This window comes from Lineus longissimus, chromosome 14, assembly GCF_910592395.1.
Source record: "Lineus longissimus chromosome 14, tnLinLong1.2, whole genome shotgun sequence".
Classification (NCBI taxonomy): Eukaryota; Metazoa; Nemertea; class Pilidiophora; order Heteronemertea; family Lineidae; genus Lineus; species Lineus longissimus.
The window spans coordinates 1,457,393-1,483,083 of NC_088321.1; the positions used below are offsets into that span (position 1 = coordinate 1,457,393).

Sequence of the window (25,691 nt, forward strand, 5' to 3'; positions counted from 1 at the left end):
ATCGATTTGTCGGATGAAAGCATTTGAGGCAAATTGGATGTGATATACATCACGGCATATCGTTCTAGACGGGCAGGTTGATGAGATAATCCATCGAGTCAGGTCGCCAGATCAGAACAGAGTTCCCATTGCGAGCCATCGGATGCATATTTGGAGCGGGTAGGGACTAAAAAGGATCCACCAGAACAGGTGGAATCGGTAGATTTGAGCAAAGTGACTGGAGATACGGATCGAAGATTGGATATTTCCGGCTGAGTCTAGGATACTATATTTTCAGCTCCGTTTGAGCGCGCATTAGGTGTAAAGGTGTCTTCTGCGCGGGCGACGTTTCGGCAATGGTGGACGAGACTTCATCACCTGAGCACTCTCAAGCATACATAGGCAAGAGGAGCAGCACCAGGGATAGATGATCAACAGGTGTGAACGTTAAGAAGCGAGATTCAGCGCCAACGTCATTCAGGCGCTAAACAGGATACAAACGGCGCGAAGTCAGAACATCCGGAACAGTTTCGGCGCAAAAAGGATATTTTAGGGACGGTTTTGGCGCAAAAGGGATATACTTTATCGACAGATTAGGCGCTTAAGGGAATACTTAAGGGACAGTTGCCCTATAAAGGATACTTCAGACTGGTGACCTTTGCAACAGTTTCGGCGTCAAAAAGGGTCACTTTTTGCACTAAAGGGATATTTTAAAAACAGTTTCGTCGCTGAAGGGAATACTTTAGATATTGTTTCGGCGCTAAAAAGGTCAATTACGGCGCAAAAAGGGGATACTAAGGAACACTTAGGAACATTTTTCGACATAAAGGGATACTTGAGGAGGATCTGAGCCCTCTATCTAAATTATCAAAGTCAATTAATTTCAAAGCATGGCGACGAACGGGTCAGACCTTTCGCCGAATGGTGAAATCGCGGAGTCCTACATTCGAAGGGGCTCGCTGAAAGATATGCTTATGGTTCCACGGGACGCCTCCAGACCGAAGTCCCCCGGGGTGGCGAAGATGAGCACATTTCAAAAAAAGAAGATCGACTACATGTTCGACACGTTATATGGTAAGTAATGAATTCTTTCACGCTGATAGACTTAAAGGGAAACTTGGGCATGAGATATGCTGGTTTTTTCATCCAAAAATGGCTTCCAGCAGTTCTTTGGTGAGCCAGGCTTGCCAAATAGTCATTTTTCTATTTATCCCGATGGCCTACTGGTTAAATGCTTACGCCGAGAGTTCACTTCGGTGGTTGTTTCCAGAGGCAAAAACGACCCACGCCACTGCCGTGCGCCCCGCACCAGAGAAAATTTGCTGTTTTGGCAGGTTTTCGATGACTGAAACAATACACCTACCATGTAGTATTCCCATATGGCGAGCTGAGAACACACATGCCGGTACGCTATATAAAGATGCAACAATCGGAAAATTGATACACGCACAAGTTGCATACAGACATGATAGATAACGCACAAGCATACACCCCCCCCCCCCCCTCCCTATTATAACACAAAGTACAGTTTGGGTTAAATGTGCGATTTTTAAAAAATAAAAACCATTTATTACACTTATTTGATTAGGGAGGCGAAATATAGCTGTGAACGAAGTTCTTTTTTAGAACATGACTTCCCGGCCCCTTGATATTTCGTTTAGAACAAATACGAAGGCTGTAACGATGATATATTCGACAATATGAGAACGGTGGTGTGATATATGACGGCAACCTATGGCCATTAGTCAGTACGTGTCGGCAATGTATGTATTCATGAGGCAATAAAGTGTCTCCGGCAAGATCTCGTAAAGGTACTCAGCTGACCTCTTGTCACGAAACTGTAGCCTGGTGCCTGTGTGTTCATTGACAAGAGGTCAGCTAGGTACCTAGCTGACCTCTTGTCACGAAACTGTAGCCTGGTGCCTGTGTGCTTATTGACAAGAGGTCAGCTAGGTACTTGGCTGACCTCTTGTCACGAAACTGTAGCCTGGTGCCTGTGTGCTTATTGACAAGAGGTCAGCTAGGTACTTAGCTGACCTCTTGTCACGAAACTGTAGCCTGGTGCCTGTGTGCTTATTGACAAGAGGTCAGCTAGGTACTCAGCTGACCTCTTGTCACGAAACTGTAGCCTGGTGCCTGTGTGCTTATTGACAAGAGGTCAGCTAGGTACTTAGCTGACCTCTTGTCACGAAACTGTAGCCCGGTGCCTGTGTGCTTATTGACAAGAGGTCAGCTAGGTACTTAGCTGACCTCTTGTCACGAAACTGTAGCCTGGTGCCTGTGTGCTTATTGACAAGAGGTCAGCCAGGTACTTAGCTGACCTCTTGTCACGAAACTGTAGCCTGGTGCCTGTGTGCTTATTGACAAGAGGTCAGCTAGGTACTTGGCTGACCTCTTGTCACGAAACTGTAGCCTGGTGGCTGTGTGCTTATTGACAAGAGGTCAGCTAGGTACTTGGCTGACCTCTTGTCACGAAACTGTAGCCTGGTGGCTGTGTGCTTATTGACAAGAGGTCAGCTAGGTACTTAGCTGACCTCTTGGCACGAAACTGTAGCCTGGTGCCTGTGTGCTTATTGACAAGAGGTCAGCTAGGTACTTAGCTGACCTCTTGGCACGAAACTGTAGCCTGGTGCCTGTGTGCTTATTGACAAGAGGTCAGCTAGGTACTTGGCTGACCTCTTGTCACGAAACTGTAGCCTGGTGCCTGTGTGCTTATTGACAAGAGGTCAGCTAGGTACTCAGCTGACCTCTTGTCACGAAACTGTAGCCTGGTGCCTGTGTGCTTATTGACAAGAGGTCAGCTAGGTACTTAGCTGACCTCTTGTCACGAAACTGTAGCCTGGTGCCTGTGTGCTTATTGACAAGAGGTCAGCTAGGTACTTAGCTGACCTCTTGTCACGAAACTGTAGCCTGGTGCCTGTGTGCTTATTGACAAGAGGTCAGCCAGGTACTTAGCTGACCTCTTGTCACGAAACTGTAGCCTGGTGCCTGTGTGCTTATTGACAAGAGGTCAGCTAGGTACTTGGCTGACCTCTTGTCACGAAACTGTAGCCTGGTGGCTGTGTGCTTATTGACAAGAGGTCAGCTAGGTACTTGGCTGACCTCTTGTCACGAAACTGTAGCCTGGCGGCTGTGTGCTTATTGACAAGAGGTCAGCTAGGTACTTAGCTGACCTCTTGGCACGAAACTGTAGCCTGGTGCCTGTGTGCTTATTGACAAGAGGTCAGCTAGGTACTTAGCTGACCTCTTGGCACGAAACTGTAGCCTGGTGCCTGTGTGCTTATTGACAAGAGGTCAGCTAGGTACTTGGCTGACCTCTTGTCACGAAACTGTAGCCTGGTGCCTGTGTGCTTATTGACAAGAGGTCAGCTAGGTACTTAGCTGACCTCTTGGCACGAAACTGTAGCCTGGTGCCTGTGTGCTTATTGACAAGAGGTCAGCTAGGTACTTGGCTGACCTCTTGTCACGAAACTGTAGCCTGGTGGCTGTGTGCTTATTGACAAGAGGTCAGCTAGGTACTTGGCTGACCTCTTGGCACGAAACTGTAGCCTGGTGCCTGTGTGCTTATTGACAAGAGGTCAGCTAGGTACTTGGCTGACCTCTTGGCACGAAACTGTAGCCTGGTGCCTGTGTGCTTATTGACAAGAGGTCAGCTAGGTACTTGGCTGACCTCTTGGCACGAAACTGTAGCCTGGTGCCTGTGTGCTTATTGACAAGAGGTCAGCTAGGTACTTAGCTGACCTCTTGGCACGAAACTGTAGCCTGGTGCCTGTGTGCTTATTGACAAGAGGTCAGCTAGGTACTTAGCTGACCTCTTGTCACGAAACTGTAGCCTGGTGCCTGTGTGCTTATTGACAAGAGGTCAGCCAGGTACTTGGCTGACCTCTTGTCACGAAACTGTAGCCTGGTGCCTGTGTGCTTATTGACAAGAGGTCAGCTAGGTACTTAGCTGACCTCTTGTCACGAAACTGTAGCCTAGTGGCTGTGTGCTTATTGACAAGAGGTCAGCTAGGTACTTAGCTGACCTCTTGTCACGAAACTGTAGCCTGGTGCCTGTGTGCTTATTGACAAGAGGTCAGCTAGGTACTTGGCTGACCTCTTGTCACGAAACTGTAGCCTAGTGGCTGTGTGTTCATTGACAAGAGGTCAGCTAGGTACTTGGCTGACCTCTTGGCAGGAAGCTGTAGCCTGGTGCCTGTGTGCTTATTGACAAGAGGTCAGCTAGGTACTTGGCTGACCTCTTGTCACGAAACTGTAGCCTGGTGGCTGTGTGCTTATTGACAAGAGGTCAGCTAGGTACTTAGCTGACCTCTTGTCACGAAACTGTAGCCTGGTGGCTGTGTGTTCATTGACAAGAGGTCAGCTAGGTACTTGGCTGACCTCTTGTCACGAAACTGTAGCCTGGTGTCTGTGTGCTTATTGACAAGAGGTCAGCTAGGTACTTAGCTGACCTCTTCGCACGAAACTGTAGCCCGGTGCCTGTGTGCTTATTGACAAGAGGTCAGCTAGGTACTTAGCTGACCTCTTCGCACGAAACTGTAGCCCGGTGCCTGTGTGCTTATTGACAAGAGGTCAGCTAGGTACTTAGCTGACCTCTTGTCACGAAACTGTAGCCTGGTGCCTGTGTGCTTATTGACAAGAGGTCAGCTAGGTACTTAGCTGACCTCTTCGCACGAAACTGTAGCCCGGTGCCTGTGTGCTTATTGACAAGAGGTCAGCTAGGTACTCAGCTGACCTCTTGTCACGAAACTGTAGCCTGGTGCCTGTGTGCTTATTGACAAGAGGTCAGCTAGGTACTTAGCTGACCTCTTCGCACGAAACTGTAGCCCGGTGCCTGTGTGCTTATTGACAAGAGGTCAGCTAGGTACCTAGCTGACCTCTTGTCACGAAACTGTAGCCTAGTGGCTGTGTGTTCATTGACAAGAGGTCAGCTAGGTACTTGGCTGACCTCTTGGCAGGAAGCTGTAGCCTAGTGGCTGTGTGTTCATTGACAAGAGGTCAGCTAGGTACTTGGCTGACCTCTTGGCACGAAACTGTAGCCTGGTGCCTGTGTGCTTATTGACAAGAGGTCAGCTAGGTACTTAGCTGACCTCTTGTCACGAAACTGTAGCCTGGTGCCTGTGTGCTTATTGACAAGAGGTCAGCCAGGTACTTGGCTGACCTCTTGTCACGAAACTGTAGCCTGGTGCCTGTGTGCTTATTGACAAGAGGTCAGCTAGGTACTTAGCTGACCTCTTGTCACGAAACTGTAGCCTAGTGGCTGTGTGCTTATTGACAAGAGGTCAGCTAGGTACTTAGCTGACCTCTTGTCACGAAACTGTAGCCTGGTGCCTGTGTGCTTATTGACAAGAGGTCAGCTAGGTACTTGGCTGACCTCTTGTCACGAAACTGTAGCCTAGTGGCTGTGTGTTCATTGACAAGAGGTCAGCTAGGTACTTGGCTGACCTCTTGGCAGGAAGCTGTAGCCTGGTGCCTGTGTGCTTATTGACAAGAGGTCAGCTAGGTACTTGGCTGACCTCTTGTCACGAAACTGTAGCCTGGTGGCTGTGTGCTTATTGACAAGAGGTCAGCTAGGTACTTAGCTGACCTCTTGTCACGAAACTGTAGCCTGGTGGCTGTGTGTTCATTGACAAGAGGTCAGCTAGGTACTTGGCTGACCTCTTGTCACGAAACTGTAGCCTGGTGTCTGTGTGCTTATTGACAAGAGGTCAGCTAGGTACTTAGCTGACCTCTTCGCACGAAACTGTAGCCCGGTGCCTGTGTGCTTATTGACAAGAGGTCAGCTAGGTACTTAGCTGACCTCTTCGCACGAAACTGTAGCCCGGTGCCTGTGTGCTTATTGACAAGAGGTCAGCTAGGTACTTAGCTGACCTCTTGTCACGAAACTGTAGCCTGGTGCCTGTGTGCTTATTGACAAGAGGTCAGCTAGGTACTTAGCTGACCTCTTCGCACGAAACTGTAGCCCGGTGCCTGTGTGCTTATTGACAAGAGGTCAGCTAGGTACTCAGCTGACCTCTTGTCACGAAACTGTAGCCTGGTGCCTGTGTGCTTATTGACAAGAGGTCAGCTAGGTACTTAGCTGACCTCTTCGCACGAAACTGTAGCCCGGTGCCTGTGTGCTTATTGACAAGAGGTCAGCTAGGTACCTAGCTGACCTCTTGTCACGAAACTGTAGCCTAGTGGCTGTGTGTTCATTGACAAGAGGTCAGCTAGGTACTTGGCTGACCTCTTGGCAGGAAGCTGTAGCCTAGTGGCTGTGTGTTCATTGACAAGAGGTCAGCTAGGTACCTAGCTGACCTCTTGTCACGAAACTGTAGCCTGGTGGCTGTGTGCTTATTGACAAGAGGTCAGCTAGGTACTTGGCTGACCTCTTGTCACGAAACTGTTGCCTGGTGCCTGTGTGCTTATTGACAAGAGGTCAGCTAGGTACTTGGCTGACCTCTTGTCACGAAACTGTAGCCCGGTGCCTGTGTGCTTATTGACAAGAGGTCAGCTAGGTACTTGGCTGACCTCTTGTCACGAAACTGTAGCCCGGTGCCTGTGTGCTTATTGACAAGAGGTCAGCTAGGTACTTAGCTGACCTCTTGTCACGAAACTGTAGCCTGGTGCCTGTGTGCTTATTGACAAGAGGTCAGCTAGGTACTTGGCTGACCTCTTGTCACGAAACTGTAGCCCGGTGCCTGTGTGCTTATTGACAAGAGGTCAGCTAGGTACTTAGCTGACCTCTTGTCACGAAACTGTAGCCTAGTGGCTGTGTGTTCATTGACAAGAGGTCAGCTAGGTACTTGGCTGACCTCTTGGCAGGAAGCTGTAGCCTAGTGGCTGTGTGTTCATTGACAAGAGGTCAGCTAGGTACCTAGCTGACCTCTTGTCACGAAACTGTAGCCTGGTGGCTGTGTGCTTATTGACAAGAGGTCAGCTAGGTACTTAGCTGACCTCTTGTCACGAAACTGTAGCCTGGTGCCTGTGAGCTTATTGACAAGAGGTCAGCTAGGTACTTGGCTGACCTCTTGGCACGAAACTGTAGCCTGGTGCCTGTGTGCTTATTGACAAGAGGTCAGCCAGGTACCTTTGGCCAGATTTATCTAAATAACACTTCGATTCAAAAGTAAAGTTTAAAACTCATCGTCTTCTGTGGTTGTGTGATCACAGTGTGATCACAGTATGATCACAGTGTGATTACAGTGTGATCACATGATCACAGTGTGTTCACAGTGTTACACAGCTCTGGGTAGTCGGTGTCATAGTTGACCGGCTTTTAGATTGAGATAGCCGTGACCCGTCATAGCAAAACCAGGCGCATGTCGCACAGAAGATGAACCTAAATCGATGACACCAGGAGATAATGCACGAAAATTTCACAAGAGTCCATCTCAACCTGTCACACTCAGAGCGACGTGCGTCTGGTTTTGCTGTGACGGGTCACAGTTGACATCGCGAGTGAGTAGTTCTCTTCAGAATTGGTTGGGCAACCATAAGAATAATCTAGCGTTGTGCAACACTTGTAAATGCGAACTAGTCAGACACCTACGTGGACAAATACAGATCTCTTAAAACACATCTTAAACGGCCCATCGCCTCCGCTGAATTCGATATTTGTGTACCTCATTGAACTGGCACAAAAGCCTTGGTCGAGGGCCATTTAGAATCTGATGAGACGATTGACAGTTAAAAGGGAACATCATTCGTGCTAGGCCATGTAGAAAGTAGAAATACAGATGATCAATGCTCAAGTGCAGTTATCATCCATGCAAATCTGCTGAAACTTGGTATGTATAGTAAGTTGTATACCTGTCTATACAACGGCAATGTTGAAATTTATATGCAGTACGTATGAAGCAATTTAAAATTTTCTAATTTAACTACAACTTTCAAATTTTTAACGAAACGCATGGGCCTTTAAATGTCAATAGGTTAGCTTGCTAACACAAACCTAAAACTATAGGCAGGAGCAGAGCGGCTAATTTGGCCATCTTCAGGTGACTAATATACAAAGTAAGGGCCCTGGGTCATGTCAGATTCAGCGCTAAACATATCCCCCGTACAAGCGTGAATCATTTCGACGTACTGTGAGACGTGAGAGACCCCTATTGGCGACTACGTGTAACTTCATCTTGCCTGCCCAGCCGCTGACTATATTGTCCCTTTAAAGCACTTTAATTATAACAACATGAACGCACACATCGCTAACACTACACTTAAGAATAACCATTGATAATGCCATCATATACATGCATTACACTACAGAAAGCTTCAGTGTGTGTACCCGTCAAATCATCTACCACATTATTATTGCCCTAATTCTTTTCATGATATATTTTTCATTGAATGATAGAATTTGATCAGATTCGTGAGTCATGAATATCGTCTGCTACTGAATTGGGTCAGAAGTCTTTGTTGCCGTTTTTGCGGGCATTAACCCTTTCCGAAGCAAATATCGATACATGAATTGAATCAGCGCCACAGAGGCACAAATCGGGAAAAAAATTCTCGATTTTACATCTGGTTACGCATGCGTACTGATAGCTTACCATGGTAACCAAGACGTAACCAAGGTATACTTAATACGTGCGCATGCGTAAACGGATGCAAAATCTGGAAATATAATTCAAATTCCTGCCGTCTGCGGTGCTGGTTCAACGACCTCAAAAAATCACTCTGAGAAGAAAAGGTTTAGAGCTGGTTTTTCGGCGAACACAAATCACAGGGTGCATAGTTTTTTTAATACGATGGTATCAAGATTTGAGATGAAAAACGCTACGGGTTGGGGTGAATATTTGTTTCTAAGAGATGACCCTCTTGTGTGGTGACACTGAAATCTAGGGACAACTACAGTTGTTACACCGGGACACATAGATACACTTAACATGTACAGTACACGTATATAGTATACGTTTTTGTATACGCCATATATGGTACATGTCTCGCTATAAATACAATACTGTAGCGTGATGTTGGCCAATTTTAATCGCGATCTGAATGCGATTTGAATACTCTCACCCGCCTATCCAGGTCAGTCGGTTGTCAATATTTTGTAAAACCTCTCGTACAATACAATGCACTACTCGACATTCAACTGAACAAGTCAGTACATGCGGTAGTGTCTAGGTTTTTTCCCCAAACATGTTGAATCTACAAGACCTCTAGGACTTAAAGGACAATTTGGGCGTAAGGTATGCTGGTTTATCATACAAGAATGGCTTCCAGCGGGACCGCGACTTCTCTAAACATCATAATTAAAAGATCATTCAACTGCAATAAACAATGCACTAGGACGGGGTGTAACCTTAGGCCTACCTGAAATTCACAAGCCATGTCCAAAACTGCCTCGCAACACTCGTGAAAATTGGTATTAGAAATCATCATAGTTCAAGTGGCGGCGCATGGTGGCTAGCACTGTAATTTCCTCCTGGCCAGGTAAATCCTACGCCCAGGTTGTCCCTTTAGAAGGATAATACTTTCTCAGACGGACAAACAGTCGTCTTTTTACAGTCTTCTTCAATCTTTCTTCTTCATCTTCTTCTTCTTCTTCTTCATCTTCATCTCAGACTTTCTTCGTCTTGCCGTGTCTGCGTTGCCGCACTTGTTGTATTCTACTACTACGGTTGGGTGCCAATTGTAGTCTTCTTTGGGGAGCGGATCTATCGGAGGAATCCTGTGCGCCACTCGTGTTTTCATTTTGGATGTTGTAAAATTTGCATGCCATATCCACTCTGGAGTATCAAAATTCTAAACAGATCAGCATAATTATGAAGAACTAAAAACACTACTGAAGGGAAAAGTCCATACCCAGTGGGGAGCACAAAATGGTGGCTACAACTACGGTCTGGACACTGCCCCCTTAAAAAGCATCTAAAAAACCGGGCCTGTGTGAATCTGCCACCTGTGAATGTGGTTGGCACTGTATTGTACGCGATTGTCACCGATCCAAAGGTTGACCGCGCTCAACGATGCTTAACTTCCACTCTGGGGCCAACGCGCCAACCACTGAGCCATAAAGGAATTCCCTCATGGCCGGCGTGTTAAGCCGTGCCATATACCTGGGGGTACTATACAGGCACTCTGAACAGACCCCGAAAAAATCCTGGAAGAATGACTCTGGTTAACAAAAGAGAGGAGGCCTGGCCGGAGTTCACATCCCTCCAAGAAAAGCTATTGGGAACGGAAGCAGATTTGCGTCTGAATACTGTATCACGTTCTTGTAGACCAATTATGTTAACGATTGGCCATCTGAAGGCAGAGATGAAAAGTCAATATGCGATTGGGAGCATCTTGCGTTAAACATGTTGACGAATCCCTAGTCCCAAAAATCCTCTTTTGCTTGGGCGTTGGGAATACAATGACCGAAGTTTCGCATTTTACCTCTGGTAGGCTTAATTAAGTAAAATCAATTTTTGAATATTGCTTTTTATACGATTCTCGCGCTTGCGTTTGCTATCTTAGCATGGCTATGGTGCTTAAACGATGTCCACATCAAGCCGAAGTTTGGTGAATTCATGGCTCATATCACAAGTGTTTATATTCAAATTCCGAAGTATAGAGTTTCTGTTGTGTCACTGAGTACATACACACCCAACATTATAAGTCATTTTTATGAAAAACGTAGACTTTTCATGTTGGTATTGCTTGATTTATGCGGCGGTCTGTCAAGGGAATGAAGAACAAGCCACTGAATTAGGTCACGCGTCTTTGGTAGGAGATGGGGGGTACGCCGTCCGTAATGTACAGGTATTACAGGAAAGATGTACACGGCCACCGCCACCGCCACAGACAACAGCGTTAGTTTCTGCGGCTTCAACATAATTTTTACATGTTGCTCCCAAAATTGATATCAAAAGTCGAATCAGAGACACCTCTAGAATCCCGTGCCTCGAGCTCTGTATCTCTTGCAATAATATTCATACGTATCGATCATACAGCTTGAAGAGGGTGAACCGAAATTCCAACAACCAGCTGGGAATCTTGAGGGTGTTTTTCTACCAGTGTATTCCATTTGGCGCGGTGTTGTTTGTGCACACGCGAATGTACCTGTGTCGTGTACGGTAACCGCCATGATGGATTGACGCACGCGAATGTTCCTCTGACGTGTGCGGTCGCCGCCATGATGGATCGACGAATGTTCCTCGGATGTGTACGGTCGCCACCATGATGGCCGGATCAACGCACGCGAATATGACTCTGACGTGTACGGTAGCCGCAATGATGGATCCACAAGCGCGTGCTACTGTATATTAGACGTGCAACTGTATATTAGACGTCAACTTGACGGTATTTGCTGAGACAACCATACCTTTAGTTCTAATGTGTAATTCACAAAAGACACGGTAGAGAGGGTAATGGAGTGCGGCGGTGCAGTGTAATTATGCATTCAGTAAGAAGTGCCAGGTGTAGACTGGAACGCGAAATGATAGGGGACGCATATACCCCCTTGACAAGCTTGAGGGGCGGCTCTGATACATTCTCCACACAGCCGTGATACCCGAGTATATTCTCTCTGGCATCATCGGCGTCCATTTTGTCACACCATTGCACATTGTACGTGTAATGGAACCGAGTGTTGGCCACACTCATAGTGTCGTATCACTTGGGCGGAGAATTCTTTTAAGCACAGAACTTTTAATTAAAAGGCTCTAAAAGGGTACGTCGATTGGGATAAACAATGATCAGCCCCAAGCCCTGAGGATGTGGCATGCTTATTCGATTCACTAACATGTACAGTGGAGACATTTCAAATAACACCAAATAATAATGATCAGCATATTTTATCGTGCTAATCAAATACAGTTTCATCACTTGAAAGCCATTTGTATTGTCTCCCAATTGGCCTGTACATTGGTGATTAAAGCTCCACTCTCTGGAAGCATTTCGTGTGCAAACGGCAGCAACTCTGGACCAACATTCACCATTTCGCCATCTGCTAGCGACCCGTCTCCCCCTGGTTGGAAAGATGCGAACTGCATTTCAATTTATATTTATACGAATGCGTACGCCTTTGAAAGAGAAGTTTCTCAAACATATACATCGAGTGCTCCAATTTAGGTCAACATCAAAATAAGTGAGATGAAATAATTCAATTGGAAAAATTCCGTTGTGAATTTTAGAAGTTGGCTTTTGAAAGACGATGAATAGCGGTTAACTGGTGAGGTATGCAGGGCGGAAACCGGCAGGTTCTAAAGCGGATATGATCATGATCATATGATTATGACAAGAAGCACTATGTGTCATTCTCCTTGCGCAAAACCGGAACTCGATTTCTCGATGGCGATGTCCCCCCTCCACCCAGAAGTCACCAGAATATGTGTGTTTGACCATGATTTTTGCTGAATAATTTCAAGAAAGCGTCATTTTGCCCTCCCCGACCCAAAGACCAAAAGTGCTATTAACGTCCCTTATGCAGCATTATCAAGCCGATCAAATGAAACAGTGATTATATGTACATATATATTTATTTATTAAAGTGTCACGATTACGTACAATAATGCCAGCCTATGAAGGCTTACGAGACACTATAACATCATCAAACTCTTTTAAATCATGGCTGCTGCCTCTTCATTGACAACCATCCCGGCCCCACCGACTTATTCCCAACTTGACTCTCCCAAGCCCAAACACCGCTGACCCACCCAAGAACCGACCCCGAGCCCCCACCTCAGAATCGCCCCCCCCCCCCCCCGAGTAAAAAGAAGAAAGCGCGCGACAAGGGCAGCAGTGGCAGAGTCCGAGAGAAGCAAGCCGAGTTGACTGCGTCTGTCCGGTAGAGCCTGGATTACAAGCGTACCAGTATCCGCTTTCTTTTTACCTAATATCATGATTGGTTCATTAACGGGGTCCAATTAGTCTAATGGGACACAACAACCCATTGTCTGCTTCTCAGCTGACCCGCTGACTATTTGCGCATACCAGGTAGTTAAAGGGAAACTACGCCGTTCGAAATTACTGGTGGTCCAAGAAAATAGAAATGCAGTTATACACAATACCGTAGTGCAGTTGTTATGCATGCAAATTTGCTGAAACTTGGTTAGTGAAGTACTTTTCTATCTATATACACAACGGCAATGCTGACATTTATATCTGATACGTGTTACCCTATTGAAAACTTTCAAATTCAACAACAAATTTCGAATTTTTATCAAGCGGCGATTGCCTTTAACCTCGCAACGGCTAGAGGAGAAAGTTTCTATGCATGCAGCAGATCAACGGCCTTGACCGTTTGATGGCATGGTCACGTGACTTATGATACCAAAGTCATGATTACGTTTAGTCAATACTCCACTCGCAAAGTACGAATCGATTCTTGACGCTGACGGGTCATTATACATTCCCGAGTAAGGCCGAAGCTGAGCTCTCGGGAATGTTCGTGATGTGCATTTGGGGTTCTACTGAATATACCCATAGGCCATTACCCCAAGTGCACGAATCGAAAGCGAGGCATTATCTGCATGCAGACACCGTAGGGCGAACTTCGAGTGAGAGCGTCCACTAAGATCAGTATAAGGTATTCGGACGAAAATGTCGGAACACGATTCTTACACTGGCCTCCGCACTGTTTCGATTAGGCTTTCATCTAAAATATGGTAATGGAAAGAAAAGTTGACCAAACTTCATGAATCTCTGAAACTAATCAACGCCAATATATCACTCTACGGTTTATCATCAATTTGGTCTCGAAATACCTTCTGACATATTTGGTTTGTAAATTTTGATCCTGTAACTTATTCTTTCAAATTTGATATTTCAATATCGATCTCACGCTAGTCCTCGAACTGGTGAACATATCGCGACTGCCTTCGGCGTGGTAGTCATGTTCCTTCATATTCCGTTCATTCCTTTCGTTTCGTCAATTCGAAGAAGCCACGAACTTGTCCATGTAAGGCGGATACTTCACAATCGTCCAACACAAAAGGCGGATTTCTAAAGCAAAGGTTCATGCCCTTGCATTGAAAAATACTTTGAAAACGTATCAGACAAGTTTGTTCAGAAGTAAACATTTGTACAGATGTTTATCAACTGTTGTATCTATTTTCGGACAGCTCTGTTTCGCTTTGATGGATGTTGAAAGACTTGAAATTGATCAAAATGGTATTATTCAAAACTCGTATATTCTGCATGGATAGTCAATCCCCGAGGCATGGTTCAAGAGTTTACGGCCGTATATCAACTCTAAAGAGAGACGCCAGTACTAAGCCATGTTGACCCTCAAATTTTGGAAGCCACTTCATCATGAAAATATAGCGCTGGGATAGTCTGGCCATATTCGAAACTGCTATCCTGAAAAAGCAACTCCACGCATGGGCATTTGATAGTAAATACGCCAGAACCGGGGCCCCCGTCTGCGCAGGAGCTGCGCAGTAGGTTAAACTGCGTACGGCTGGAATTCCTAGCCGTTTTCGCGGCCGCACATAGGAGCGGATCGGGGCCTATTTGAATAGGTGAGGTACGCTCAGTCCTCGGTCAGGTTATTTTTGGAGTTTCCGTCTGGTGGGGATGACGTCAGCTCTGGCAACTTGTTCGAGTCTCGGGTTGTTCTCGGCCCGGTCTCCTTTCCAAACGAGCTGCGCTGTCCATGAAACATTACAGTGTTTCCGCCGGCGCGCTATCAGCAATGAGTAAACGAAAATCGATACATAAACCGAGGTGGTCATGGTGTAATCCTCAGTCAGCATCACAACGAATCGATGATTTATACGCATGGTATCGCCATGACGACAACAGGACTCTTTGGCGCAAATACATCAAAGGGAAAGCTAAAAGACCGTGTGTGGGGCATTAAATTGTGCCTTGGTGCGATCACTCGGTTCCCAGGGGCAGGCGGGTTGGGTCTGCAAAGTCAGTTAACCATCCGCCGGGATTGTAGTCCGAGAATCAATGTCTAAGTTCGCTGTCCCTTTAAGGAAAAAGTGATCATTGTCCAAAGCGTGATTGGTATGGGTCGTGGTGAAGCCATGAACATTGTCCAAATTGCCTCCAATTCGCAAACAGCGCTAAACTACCATTTCCTAGTCAATTAGATCCTAAATATCAGGCAACACTCGACACTAACGACCAAGCTTATGTAACGTGTGCAATGGGAGGAGCATACGAATGACTCTGATATTCGCGTACGAGAGGTCTTTATTAGATGCATACAGATCAGCCAAACACCCAAATATGAAATTATTCTCAAATACTATAGCCAGGCGCATGCTCCTCCCCTCGTTGGCGTTTGGAACGAGTGTCGTTCGAAGTTCAGGTACCATGGAATATATGCATATCCTGTATTATGACCTATTAGCGTGACGTCAGTTCCTGTGATAAATGGCTGTTGGGCATTTTTATCAGATTGTTTATATCATAGCGGATGTAATGACAGTCACGCGTACAGATGAATTATGCCTTATTTGCTCCATTAAAGGAACCACTTGGCCATAAGATTTACCTGGCCAGGAAGATAATACCCTTTCTTACCACCATGCGCCGCCACTTGTTACATTACTAGCGCTAAAGACTGATAAAGATCGTCATGAGTGTTGCGAGGCAGTTTTGGACATGGCTTGTAAATTTCAGGTAGGCCTATGGTTAGGCCCTTTTCAAGTGCATTGTTTATTGGAGTTCAATGATTTTTCATGTATACTTGGAGAAGTCACGGTCCTATTGGAAGCTGTTTTTTAAGAAAACCCGCCACGTCGCATACCCAATTGTCCCTTTAAGATACTAATCGCCTTCGAGTTCGTTCAAGCCGGTCACGTACGGTATTTATTTACATCGGAAATGTTTTTGAAAGGTTTATTTTTGTCGCGTTGGGTACATCGAAATGACGGAATTGGAACGGAATGAACGGAAATGAAGGATATGATAAAATTATGCCTAAAACAGTCGAAACCAGTTCAAGGGAAGACTGGCGGGAGATTAGGATACGGGTTTTGTGGACAGGGAGCCAGAGATATACATCCGTTGAAACAAAGTATTGGTACATGGGGTGTACAGTACAAAGCAAAATGCATCATTTTCGACCTCACTGACCCCAAACACTGAAGATCGTTTCGAGTGTCGAACTCACGACCTCCCGATTATGACCCAGGTGTAACGTTTTTGAGTGTCACCATTCCTGAGTGTTATCCCTCATTGTTTGGGAACACTGAGCGATAGATTTACACGTTTTTCCGTGTTTCCCTCAACTGAAAATTCATGATCTCTAGCTGTCTATTGTACGGAAACACTGAAATGTGGGGAATACCAAAGTTGTTACACCGATGCTCTCAGTCTAACCACGTTGTTATGGATCTCTCCTAAAACGTACACCAATACATGTTCATACTCTGATTGATATCAAACAAAATCGGTTTATCGAACGCCGCAGGGTCTGAAAAAATGTCAATGCATGTTATTTATACACTGTAATCGACGATATTCTAATGATCAATCCCTGGGCCTAACGCACAAACATTCGATTCTAACACGTGAAAAACTATTGTCTTTTGAGCATTGCAATGTCGCAATCTGCGGGCGAGGTTCATTGTCGAGGTTGGTTGGTTGGTCAACCATCTTGACGACCAAGGTTTTGCATTTTATTTAGATATATTTTTCATTTAACATGTTTAAAGGGAGTGTAAGACCATGATGTTTAAAATGTTGGCCCACGGGACTGCGATATTTTTACCCAAGCAACTCCTGTACACCTGCCCGTAATTATGAGATTTATCACGATAGGCGCAGCGATATAGGAATTCGACACTATCCTCAAGTAGAATCATGTAAAACTTCCTATCAGGTGACAGGTTTTGACCAATCAAAACCCACGTATGTGATCATGGCCGTGCTGTCTGTGCCGAACAAGCATGATAGCTCTCTTCCGATTGGTCAATACCTGTCAGGAGGTCCCAAATTGCTGCATGACATGCTCGAGGAAAGGGGCGAATGGCTATTTCGATAGAAATTATCGATTCTTAACAATACCAAATATTCGCGAGTTTTATGCATTCAGATGTCTCGAAATGTCCATTTTGATTATTCGCAGTTTATACCTCTGCCACAGCGAGTAGAGCTTGTGCGAAGTTGACCAGAGTTCAAACCCACGCAGACCAGTGTTCTGATTTGAGCGCCGCCTGTCGAGGAAATGAGAACCCCCACATAAAATGCGGACACTGTGTGCTCCAACGCCGTATGCAACGCGTATGAATACGCTGTACTGTGTCATGCAAATTTATTCACTGCGGGACACTTCAGTTACCAGATGGGCTGGGACGAGTGTTGTGAAATGTTAAGTTTCTTAAAGGGGAATGAAGGCACACGTCTGTTAAGTTAACCCTTCCCTGGCCGATCTCTGTCTTTATACACGTATCTCATAGATTCTGAGTGGGTTGCATAAATAACCTGTAATTTGCAGGTTTGAAGAGTTAATGCCAATTTCCTTTATTTGATTAATTCAATTCAAAACAGGTCGACTCTGACAGTCAATTAAGATAAACACCAACTGATTAGATATATCCAATTAGAAAAAGTGGGGCCCTGTCCTGACCCCAATTGGTCAAAGGGCTCCAATGAAGAAAACAAATTAATTGCTTTGCAAATCTCTATTAATGTTGAAATTGTGTTGGGTCCGTAACTAAGATTGAAAAAATTATTGAAGACATTAGTCCAGTAGTTTTTAAACAGAAACGTAGCCGACGAGTTTCCTCCAGAAAGGCCATTTAAGAGGGTGGCCCACCCTACCTTGGCAGCTTACCACCCTACCTTGGAAGAGCCAGCCTACCTTGGTCTAGAACTTTGTAGAGGGTTCCTATAGGGCCACCAGACCTCAAATTGTTGGCCACCCTACCTTGGAAGAGCCATCCTACCTTGCTCTAGACTTTGTAGAGGGTTCCTATAGGGCCACCCTACCTCAAATTTCTGGCCACCCTACCTTGTGTTGCACACTGGTAAAACGTCATGCAAATCAAGGGTATCACCCTTACCACTCTACCTAGGAAGCAGCCACCCTACCTTGCTCTAGACTTTTTAAAGGGTTCCTATAGGGCCAACGTACCTTCAGTAGCTGGACATCTACCTTGTGTTGCGCACTGGCAAAACTTCTTGAACATCAAGTTTACCTCCCTACCCTGATAAAAGCCAGTTGAGAACCAAGAGTAGTTTCAAAGCAGCTGCCAAAAACAGCAGACATTTATTTATGAAGTCAACTAGAGACTTAAAGAGGGACTAACTAGGCCTATATGCAAGAGTAGCGGGGTTAAAGTGACAATCTTCGGGTGACTGCACAGTATAGCACCAGTTCAGGCTTGATTTGGCACTAAATATATTCCTCGTACAAGTGTGAATAGTTTTGAATATTGTGGGATTGGAGAGACCTCTTTCGGCAACTTTGTGTAAGTTTGACTTGCCTACCTACATGTAACTGCTGCCTAAAGTGTCCCTTTAAAGAATAAAGTAAGCTATACATCCAAATTGTTGGCCTTTGCTTGAACTATAGTTCCTCGGGCATCATTATACACCACGAAAACGAGTCGAAAACCTGATAATTCATGTCAGAACATAACAACAAATTTCGCTTGATTTAGATCTGATAACAGTGAGTTGGTATTCAGCATGGAAGTAACGCGAGGCCTTTTGAAAGCTACTCAAAAACACTGTGAAGACCTCGAAGAAAAGAAACAGGCCAACGATATCCAGGGGTGAGAGAAGGCTTTCATGCAAATCCATTCACCAATCTCCCCCTGACAAAGATATAGACCTGCGCATGCTAATTCTATCTCTGTCAAAAGCTGCAGCCATCTTGCATGTTTTGGTTGAAGATTGAGCCATTTTCCGAAAGATACCGAGTGAAACCGAGAGACTTCCGAATGCAGATTGGCTGAGAACGATCACGTGACTGACCTAGTTCTAAAATTAGGTTCGGTATATAGCTGAGCGGAACGTTGTAGGCGTATGGAAATGAAAGATTTATAACTCATCTTTTAGTACATTATATTATACGTATTTGCGTAATTAGAAATTTTCAAATTTAGTACATGTAACAAATTTCAAGTTTCTAACGAACGGCGTACATGTAGGCCTTTATGATACACCTGAAAATGAAGCTCTCGATATCGGAATTCTTGTTAAATTTTTTTGGATTGCCATAGAAACAAACTCGTTTTGTTCGCTTTCAGGATACATACGAGAAGGAAGGAGTGAGTAAGTCGCCATTGCTGCATGAGCCAACGTTTCAGTTGTTCGGCATGCTTCGGGCAACTTCGATACTTTCCGGAAATGTTTTCAGTGCGATCTGATTTGAAGGGAGTTCAACGCGTTTTTTTTAAATTTCCCTTTTGCACCCTCTTGTCTGCTTTTATCGTTGTAGTTGTCGTTGTCGTCGTTGTCGTCGTCGTTGCATGTAGTGGTTATTATTCGTGCCCGAATGCACTGGCACACTCCCCTGTACTTATCGCCAGCATCAATGTAACCAAAACATGTGCCTGGGGAGTGTAATGCACCTGGTGTTCTAATTTCTACTAGACATTGTGAACTTCTGATTTTCGAGCATGCTCTCCGGAACACCCTGTGTACACAGTTACTCTTCTGCGCATTTATTGTGTTTATTTGCGTGCTTACCTGGAGAGGAAATGACGACACAAATACCTTTACTCACCGTGTAAGTGACATCTAAACACATAAGGAGATATTTTTGCGTAGACGAAATGTCTTATTGCCGGGGGAGTATTCAGACGTCTACACTGTCACTGCGATGAAGTACAGCTGAACCTCTCTATTACGGACACCCTCAGGACTGACGAGTGCTGTCCTTAATAGAGGAGTCGTGACAAGAGAGATCAAATTGAATGGAAACGACCAATTTTAGACTTAAACTAGTGTCCTATAGAGGGTGTCCTTATTAGAGAGGTATCCCTAAGTTCCTCTAAATATGTAGGAGAGCTCAGCATAGACGATATTAAACGAATTCCGATGTAATTCAGCTGTTCTGTTCTATTTCTTCCCATTCTACACGGGACATTCATCCATTGCACCATCCTCACCAAGTTATTCAAATGAGAGTTTCCCAATGGTAACCATGGCAACGCATCGTAAACCTACGTTACGAGAGTTATGGTGGAATGATGTGACCATATTCCTTTTTATAGACGGCCTGGCTTGCATAATTAGTGTTCCCCGTATTGCAGTGTTTCCAGACAGTAGACAGGTAGAGGGACCATGATTTGTCAGTCGGAGCACAACTGAGAAGAACGTGCTTCTTACATTGTACAGCATAGCAAGTTGAGACGGAGGAGCAAACTCCAAGCTTCGCCATTGTTGTTATTGGTAACTGTTGCTATTGGTAACTGTTGCTAAGTGATGACGAGACCAGGTTACAAACATACCTTGGTTTCTTCCGGTTACCGGGGCAAATGGAGCAAGTTCTTTCATTGGAGAAAAGGAGCAATTTCTCTCTTTGGGAGATCGAGGGAGCAGTTATTACAAAACGTATACTGCATGAACATGATTTACTAATCCGCCTCGCTTCGTTTTTACTTGTAGGCCCAACAGACGGCGACACCGTATCACGTGAAGATTTTTGGAAACTGCTGAAGACAGCCTCAACCATCCGCGACTGGACGCCCATGAACCCGGGCTTCCGGGAGTTCCAGCTGAGAATAGCCAGCATCTGGGCGGGGCTCATCAAGGGCACATTAGTATACAAGGCGGAAGGGAATCTACTAGTCATGGAGGTACGTTTTATTACTTCTTCTTCATCTCCTCCTCCTCCTCCTAGTCATGGAGGCACGTTAGGTAAGTTAGATAACTTCTTCTTCTTCTCCTAGTCACGGAGGCACGTTAGGTAAGTTAGATAACTTCTTCTTCTTCTCCTAGTCATGGAGGCACGTCAGGTAAGTTAGATAACTTCTTCTTCTTCTCCTAGTCATGGAGGCACGTCAGGTAAGTTAGATAACTTCTTCTTCTTCTCCTAGTCATGGAGGCACGTTAGGTAAGTTAGATAACTTCTTCTTCTTCTCATAGTCACGGAGGTACGTTAGATAAGCTCTTTTCCTTCGTCTACTTCTTCCGTTACGTTTTAATAGCCATTGTCGGTTCAGGCCTAACGACCCCCAAGAAAGTTGTTCCGTGTGGGCAGATGTTTCAGAGGCAGCAGAGTCGAGAACCAAAGCCTCGGAGACGATCGCAGGGAGACGTTCCAAGGACGGCAGAGTCGACAACCAATGCCTCGGAGACGATCGCAGGGAGACGTTCCAAGGACGGCAGAGTCGAGAACCAAAGCCTCGGAGACGATCGCAGGCAGATGTTCTAAGGACGGCAGAGTCGACAACCAAAGCCTCGGAGACGATCGCAGGCAGATGTTCTAAGAACGGCAGAGTCGACAACCAAAGCCTCGGAGACGATCGCAGGCAGATGTTCTAAGAACGGCAGAGTCGACAACCAAAGCCTCGGAGACGATCGAAGGCAGATGTTCTAAGGACGACAGAGTCGACAACCAATGCCTCGGAGACGATCGAAGGCAGACGTTCTAAGGACGGCAGAGTCGACTACCAAAGCCTCGGAGACGATCGCAGGCAGATGTTCTAAGAACGGCAGAGTCGACAACCAAAGCCTCGGAGACGATCGAAGGCAGATGTTCTAAGGACGACAGAGTCGACAACCAATGCCTCGGAGACGATCGAAGGCAGACGTTCTAAGGACGGCAGAGTCGACAACCAAAGCCTCGGAGACGATCGCAGGCAGATGTTCTAAGGACGGCAGAGTCGACAACCAATGCCTAAAAGACTTTACATATTCCATGTTCAATTTTTTCATCCCTTTTTTTAGATCAAGCGTGAAGAATGGAACCACTATTGGGGCGATTTCGCAGAAGCAGCGCACCTTGCCGGACAAACCTGGCCCGAGTGTTCCAAAGACGGCAGAGTTGACTACCAGTGTCTGAAAGACTTCACAGACTTCATGTTCAACATGATGGACGTAAATGGCAAGTAAAGTTTCGCAAAGTTACGTTTACCCATAACGTTCACATTTTCGAAGCCCGTTGTCGAGCTGACAGTGAGGGCCTATTACCATTTCCCCGCAGAACTAAAAAGATTATTGTTTGGAAGTTTAAAAACGTATGCTTGGTATATGCATGAACACTGTTCCATTCGAACAATAGAGTGTCCCTTTAAATGACAATACTGTCAGTGATCATTTAACTGAAACTACGCCCTTGGAGTGGGTATACAGTTCAAGGATCACTACAATTATTGTCACTTCCTGATCTTGATGGAAAAACTGGAAATTTTCGCATTTGATTGGTTTAGACAATCGCGGAAAAAAATCGCGTGGCCATATCACGTCAACAGCAAAGCCTCACACTGTGGCAGTGGTTAAACATCTCAACTCCTTGACATCTTTTCGCCGCTGCATAGGAGTGTGGTGTGTTTGGCGCGGAATATAGAGTATAGTCAATTAGGCCTGATTATATTTAATTTTGCTCTCGATACATTTTCAGGCGATGGCAGCCTAGACAAGAAAGAATACATAAAATGTTTAGCAGCGTTTGGCATTCCCGAAAACGACAGTGAAGACTGCTACGAAAGAATCCTGTTGATCTTAAACCGAGACAAAACGGATCCGGTAGGTGGCCACTGCGGGTTCTATATCGCAGCCAAGATGGCTATCATTGTTTACAAAATGACGTCAATCTGACGTCACGCCAAACTTACAATATGGCAGCTGCCATACTCCCTTTGATTCAGCACCGGGGTCGGCTGAAGTCAGAATTCAGTCTACCAGATTCGGCATCCGGTTGGGCATGCGTATGACTAAGTGCTAGTATTCCTTGGTAACGGCTTTGTTACATTGGTTACTTGTCAATGCGCATGCGTAACCGGATGTAACCTAAATAAACTAAACTAAATTCCCCATATTTTTTCTTCAGAGCCAGTGCCAGCTAGACGAACCGACGTTTGACAAATTATGGTTCGAATTCCTAACGAGTAATGACGAAAGGGAGGCTGGTAACTATCTCCTGGGGCCGAGTCCTGTCTATTCTTAGGGACGAGATCGATTGACTGTTTGCCAATTGAACATGTTGGACTGTCTGTGATGACGTCATATATTTATCTGGCGAAAGAGCATCCTTGAATCGCAAACTTGGTGAATGCCACATTCAGCTGACCTATACCGGTGTGCAAGGGATTCTGGACCCCAGGCGGAAAAATTCAGTGATCATATTGCCAGCCTGCAAAGGCATTTTGTTGTCAAACAACTTCGAATGACTTATTCTCATTGGGGACTTAATTCCCTTTCGCACCGATTTTGTGGTTGTAAAGGCTGTACTGGTAGAGCGTTTTTCAGATAGATCTGGCCAAAGGTACTTGGCCGATCACTTGTCACTAAACTGTAATAGAGTGATCAAAAATTGTAATGTTCCACTGCTCTGGGCACGCGGTGTCATAGTTGACCAGATTTAGTTGACACCGTGAGAGAGTATCGGTACCTTTGGCCAGAACGATATGAAATTTTTTTTTAACCCGTCTGCTTTTTCCATTTTGAACACTTCCAGCCAAACCGTGGTCAGGTGGGAGTCGCAAAATGCGCCATAATGGAGTTCTTCGTACGTTTACGAAGACATCCTGTCCAGAACTGCTGAATCTCACTAATGATACTGTTAAGAGTTAACTTAAAGGGGCAACTTGGGCATGGGATTTACATGGCCAGGAGGATAATATTCCTGCTCGACACCATGCGGCGCCACTGGTAGTATCATACCGAACGACCGACCCATTTGACGCCATCAATTATTGCAGTGATGGTTCTTCAGTGATCCTGCGTGGAGAAGTTCCGGTCATGCTGGAAGTCTTTTTGTATGAAAAAACAACATCTCTCATGCCCAAGTTGTCTCTATAACTGTACATGTACAAATTCTGCCTTACGTGTAAATGATATTTTCACTAATTATTATTTTATATTGCGGTACAAGTTTATATGATGAGGGAAAGCGGTTGGAAAGTTCCGAGACCATTTCCGAAATAATGTCGAAATCCCTAGTTTTCGAGACTGTGTAAGGCACTCGAGGCTGTGGCTACAAAGAAAGCCCACATACTGTGATGACGTGTTTAAGCCGGTTTAGAGGCGAATACACAATCAGCCTATGATTTAACCACTGATACGCCACTATGTCTAGAAGCGTAATGACATTATAGCGAGGTTTTGCAAGCTTACGTTTACATTCCCAAACAATGAGAGGGAAAAAAGAAATTGAAATACTCAACAACAATAGGCGAGCTTAAACACGTCGACAGTGAAGCTAAAACGCTTGTACAGAATGTAATATTAATCATTTTCCCTTCAAAGAAATGGTCGAGGAATTTCAACATCTTCTTTCACATTGTAAATATTAGAGTTATAAAAGGGCTTTTTATTATATTCTATTAATATTATATGCAATGTTCCACCACCAGCGTGTACCTCTTTGCAAGTGCTGCCACTTAGGCTGGGTTTTTGTCCATCGTAATAGAGTCACGTGCGCCAGCATAGACCTCCTTACCTTTCCTGAGAATCACACACAATCCCAGACATTCTATGATAAAGAATTCTGCGTTTTGAAATTTAAGCCACTTGGCCTGTGTAAAGCAAGAGCTTAAAGACATTGGAGTAGGCCTATATTAGTTAACAGACTCTTGATAATTTCTTATCTTTTACTGTCCTTGGTTCAGGACGCACCTCAACAGCGGTGTAACATTTGTGATTGTCCGCAGTATTCCAGTGTCAAAATGCTTGTTCCATATATTAACACAAAATATTCATTTGTTTTTGAATTGAAGAACAGTATTTTCTCCCAGGTAGAAAATTGAAGGGAAATAAAGAATTCTCAATACTCTTGATACCTTTAGTAGCCCCAGCCAGCAGGATAGTGAGAGCCATCTGGTGTTCAGATTGGTGATCTCTCAGATGACATCTCGGCTATTCTCGTTCTCCCTGCGCCGATCTCGAGACCTTCTACTTCTGATCTTTTGTATGTACCCACGCGTCGCGACATGCCTCTGTGTAAACAACGGTGACACCTGGTGGCTATATGGAACATTATCTTTGGTGACGATGAAACTTTATGGGAATTAATTTTAATAAAGAAGTATGAAATCAAAATACACCACTTTGTGTTTTTTTTTGGTACCTCACCCTTTCCTGTAAAAACCGGGCTGAAAGAAAGGGTGCCTCAGGTGTATGGCACCTTTTGGAGCGCCTAAGGTGCAGCCTTGGCACCCTTTTCGGTGTTGGGGTGCTAAAGAACAAGATCGAGTTACCACGGATACAATGAAATTTCAAATAGCATTCCGCGATGATGAGGTCACTGCAGCTGCTGCCCTCTATTTCCCCATCGCTGAATTACAGGCAATGTCGGACAAACATGCGGTTTCGTAATGGATTCAGGCTTTCTAACTAGGGCAGTTAGATTCAATCTGGCACATGTCCGAGTGTTAGAAATACAACATAATTGTTCTGAATATTTCTCTCTCTGACTCTATGGTATCATTCATGCTAAAAACAAAGATAATTGACTTTGAAATAAGCTCAAATGCGTAGAAATAAGTGTCGATGTCCGACTGTCACGTGACTAAAACGTCATCAATATCTTATGCAAATGACCTTGTGAGCTATAAATAGTAACTGCGCGGAATGCTATTGGGGATATTGCTACACTAAGTCCCCATTGTCTGGCCATGAACTCAGCACGGGATGAAAGACTAGGTGACGGACATACTTTGTAAATATGTACA

General features: G+C 45.1%; 1 protein-coding gene across 1 annotated transcript; it reads left to right on the plus strand.

The window, feature by feature from the left end:
- Positions 1-35: 35 nt before the first annotated feature.
- Positions 36-25,059, plus strand: LOC135498852 (calexcitin-2-like). Its single transcript, XM_064789349.1, has 5 exons — positions 36-1,053; positions 20,464-20,654; positions 21,748-21,904; positions 22,421-22,545; positions 22,850-25,059. The coding sequence occupies exons 1-5, from the start codon at positions 870-872 to the stop codon at positions 22,964-22,966; spliced, it is 774 nt and encodes a 257-aa protein (XP_064645419.1). The 5' UTR covers positions 36-869; the 3' UTR covers positions 22,967-25,059.
- Positions 25,060-25,691: the final 632 nt, after the last annotated feature.

Excerpts from the sequence above, each read along its gene's own strand:
- LOC135498852 (XM_064789349.1), top strand. The coding sequence starts at position 870 with ATGGCGACGAACGGGTCAGACCTTTCGCCGAATGGTGAAATCGCGGAG. Across the intron at positions 20,655-21,747 it reads GGAATCTACTAGTCATGGAG|ATCAAGCGTGAAGAATGGAA; the intron begins GTACGTTTTATT and ends CCCTTTTTTTAG. Across the intron at positions 21,905-22,420 it reads CAACATGATGGACGTAAATG|GCGATGGCAGCCTAGACAAG; the intron begins GCAAGTAAAGTT and ends ATACATTTTCAG.